We start from the raw sequence: 3,052 nt of genomic DNA on the forward strand, positions 1-3,052 counted from the left end.
TTTGGGTTCATCAGGCGTTGTTTCTTGGCTGCTGCTGCTGCTTTTAAGGCCCTTTTTTGCTTCTTTAGCTTTTGAGCCTCCTGGTAAACCCGAATGCACAAGGCCTTCTTGGTCACCCAGCGGCGGTGGGCTTTTCGGTGGTACATGGGGGGGAAGATGTACTCAATCCCCAGGTCCTTGCACGTCTTCTCAAAGACACTGTAGTTGGTCTTACGGAGGTTTTTGAGCATCTTTTGCCTCTGGTCAATGCTCATCATCAGATAGCGCTTGAGAGCTTTGTCCTTTCGATGTTTCTGCATGTGTTCTTCATAATTGCGGATCTTGACAGTCAAGGCAACAATTCGAGCTTCCAGGGATCTGGTGTCCTCAGGGTTTGCCACAACCTTGTTCATCAATTGTTCTTTCTTGATTTTTAGCTTCTCCTTCTGATTCCCCATTTCCAAAGACAAGAGTCTTTTCACGACATCATCAACCTTCTCAATTCCAGGGACGTCCTGGTAATCTTTGAGGAGCGTGGAAGGGGGCGGGTCATCTTCTTGGCTGGGGCGGACTGGTCTCTGGATGGCATAGCCGCGGGCGGCCGGGAGGAGACCTGTGCAGAAAAGAGAGGCTGAGGCCATCGCCTTAACCCCTTCCCCAACAATTTTTTTGTTAAAAACGTTTCTTTTTCAGACTAATTTTTTTATTTTGGTTCTATATAGTATTTTTGATGCTGGTTATGAAAACAGTTTGTAACTCGTCTTCCTATAAACCATATTTTTTTACCATATTTTCTAAGTATACTCGTCGACGACTGAAAAAGAACATTTTGTGAAAACGAGTATACACGTTTCTGCCGGGGAATTAATAGTCCAGCCTCGATTCCTTCCTACGGCCCTTCCTCCAAGGTGCCTGCACCCCTGCGCCTACACGCCGTCCATGGCTCCTGCACCAAATATTTTTGAGCATTAATGGAAACACTGACATAGACACTGAGATTAAAAGAAAGCTGTTAAATGTGAACCCAGAACTTGGAGGATTTATAATTAAGTTGGGGACATAAGTCATGTCTTACTGAGTCTTCTAAATAGCTTCTTTCTTTATTAAACTAGTATGTATTCAGTGATCAGTACTGCTGCACTCTCTCATAGATGTGCCACATTAAACTCCTGCAAACAAAGTTTCCAACATATCACCAACTATAAAACTTTGCAACAGAAAAAAAATTTGTCATTGAAGGGCCTTCAAAACCTGGTTCTCAGGAAACCTGTGTTAATGCGTTACCGTATTTTTGCTGATATTTTTCCTTCTACGGGGTGCTTATCATTGTTTGTAGCTTATCAACATTTCAAGACCAGTTTCCTTAAAAAGAACTACCTTAAAGGTTTGTTGGTTAGAAGTCCTAGAGGGGTTTAACTGGGCAAATATAAAAGTATTGACAGGGTTGTTTACCTTTCTCGAGGTCTTGAGGGATAATTCATTTCCTTGCCACTTTCAGCTTTTAGAGGCCATCAACATTCATTGGCCCAGGGCTCTCTTTCTCCATCTTTTAAGTTAGCAACATTGCATCTCTCTACCCTTCTTCCATAATCACATTATCCCTCTGACCACAGCAGGATTTTTTAAAAAGTTTTCTACTTTTAAGGATCCATGCAATTAGGTTGGGTCTAATAAAATATATTTTTATTGGTTTCAGAGAGAGAGGGAGAGGGAAATGGAGAGAGAAACATTAATGATAAGAGAGAAATATTGATCAGGTGTCTGCAAGCTCCACACTAGGGATCGAGCCCCAAACCCGGGCATTTGCCCGATGGCCAATCAAACCATGACCTCTTGGTTCATAAGTCAATGCTCAACCTCTGAGCCATGCCAGCGGGGCGTTAGGCAATTATTTTTATACTTAGGAGAAGCACAACTATTTAGGAATAAGTCTATAGCTCAAGTATGTATTTTTATAAACATATATGATATATAACATATATTGTATATGTATCGCAGATAACCAAATGTGGCAAAATATTAACAACAGTTGAATCTAGATGGAGAGTTATGGTTATTTGTGTCCTGTTCTTTCAATTCTCTGTAGGTTTAAATTTATTTTTAAAAGAGAAAACAAAGGTGCTATTGAATACCTTCAGTTCCCAGATGGTCCAGGACACATCTGATTTGAAAGTGATTTCAGAGAAAAGAAAGTGGGGACAATTTGAAAATTGGTTTGCTCATTAAATATCTACAGAGAGACCAACTAGAATAAGAATAAAGCTGTAATAGGTTAAAAAGCAACAGTCATTCATATTTTCTGGGAGGCGTGTTTGGTAGTTTGTAGGTGATTCAGTGACCTTGTTTTTGTCTGCTTAAGTAAAATTCTAAAGTGGCCTTGTTTGTCTCAGAATGAACTTGTCTGATGTTGACAGGCTGTAGGAATCCTTATGTTTGACAGGACAGCAACAAGGCCAACCCGTGAGCACCAGGCCAGCTTCTGACAACAGTGTCCTAGCTGTCAATGTCAGACCAGTATTAATCTGCTTTACTTCATTCTCAATTATTTTTTAAAGTCAGTGCTCAAAATAGAGTAATGAGTGAGTTAATTTTAAGTCCGGTGGTAAATTTGCAGAATATAGTCATTAAAATGATAACTGGGCCTAGGATAAATATTTTAAGGAAAGTGAATATTATTCACACTCATGCATTCATTTGCCAAATATATTGAATGTCTAGTACATGGAGAGCACTCTGAGTCACCCTAAGGGAATATAAACATGAATAAGAGATAGTAATTATCTTTAAAAAACTTATACTTTGCTCATGTTTATGATAGATATGTCCAAGTTAGACCATTTATTGTAAATAAGGAATAACTCGCAGCATATTTACTACCTAAAGCTTTGTTTAAAGCTGAATTCTAAATAATCACATATTATAACAATATTGTCAGGAAAGCTTTATGGAAAAAAATTAAGTATCAGAGTATATAAAATAATATATATATATATATATATATATTCAAATACTTATCTCCCATAGACTCTTATCAAGGCTGCTATTCACTGAGCTGTCAATAGAAATAAATATA

At 38.6% G+C, this 3,052-nt stretch overlaps 1 protein-coding gene across 1 annotated transcript; it reads right to left on the reverse strand.

Annotated features, from left to right (window-relative positions):
• Positions 1–5: 5 nt before the first annotated feature.
• Positions 6–926, reverse strand: LOC102773788 (28S ribosomal protein S15, mitochondrial-like; the record flags this gene model as incomplete). The annotated part of the gene is made up of 2 exons (XM_006777174.1): positions 848–926; positions 6–628 (listed from the first exon to the last, which is right to left on the reverse strand). A coding segment is annotated over exon 2 (615 nt), but the record flags the coding sequence as incomplete, so codon positions are not given.
• Positions 927–3,052: the final 2,126 nt, after the last annotated feature.

The sequence above is a fragment of the Myotis davidii genome, unplaced genomic scaffold, assembly GCF_000327345.1.
Source record: "Myotis davidii unplaced genomic scaffold, ASM32734v1 scaffold49, whole genome shotgun sequence".
Lineage (NCBI taxonomy): Eukaryota > Metazoa > Chordata > Mammalia > Chiroptera > Vespertilionidae > Myotis > Myotis davidii.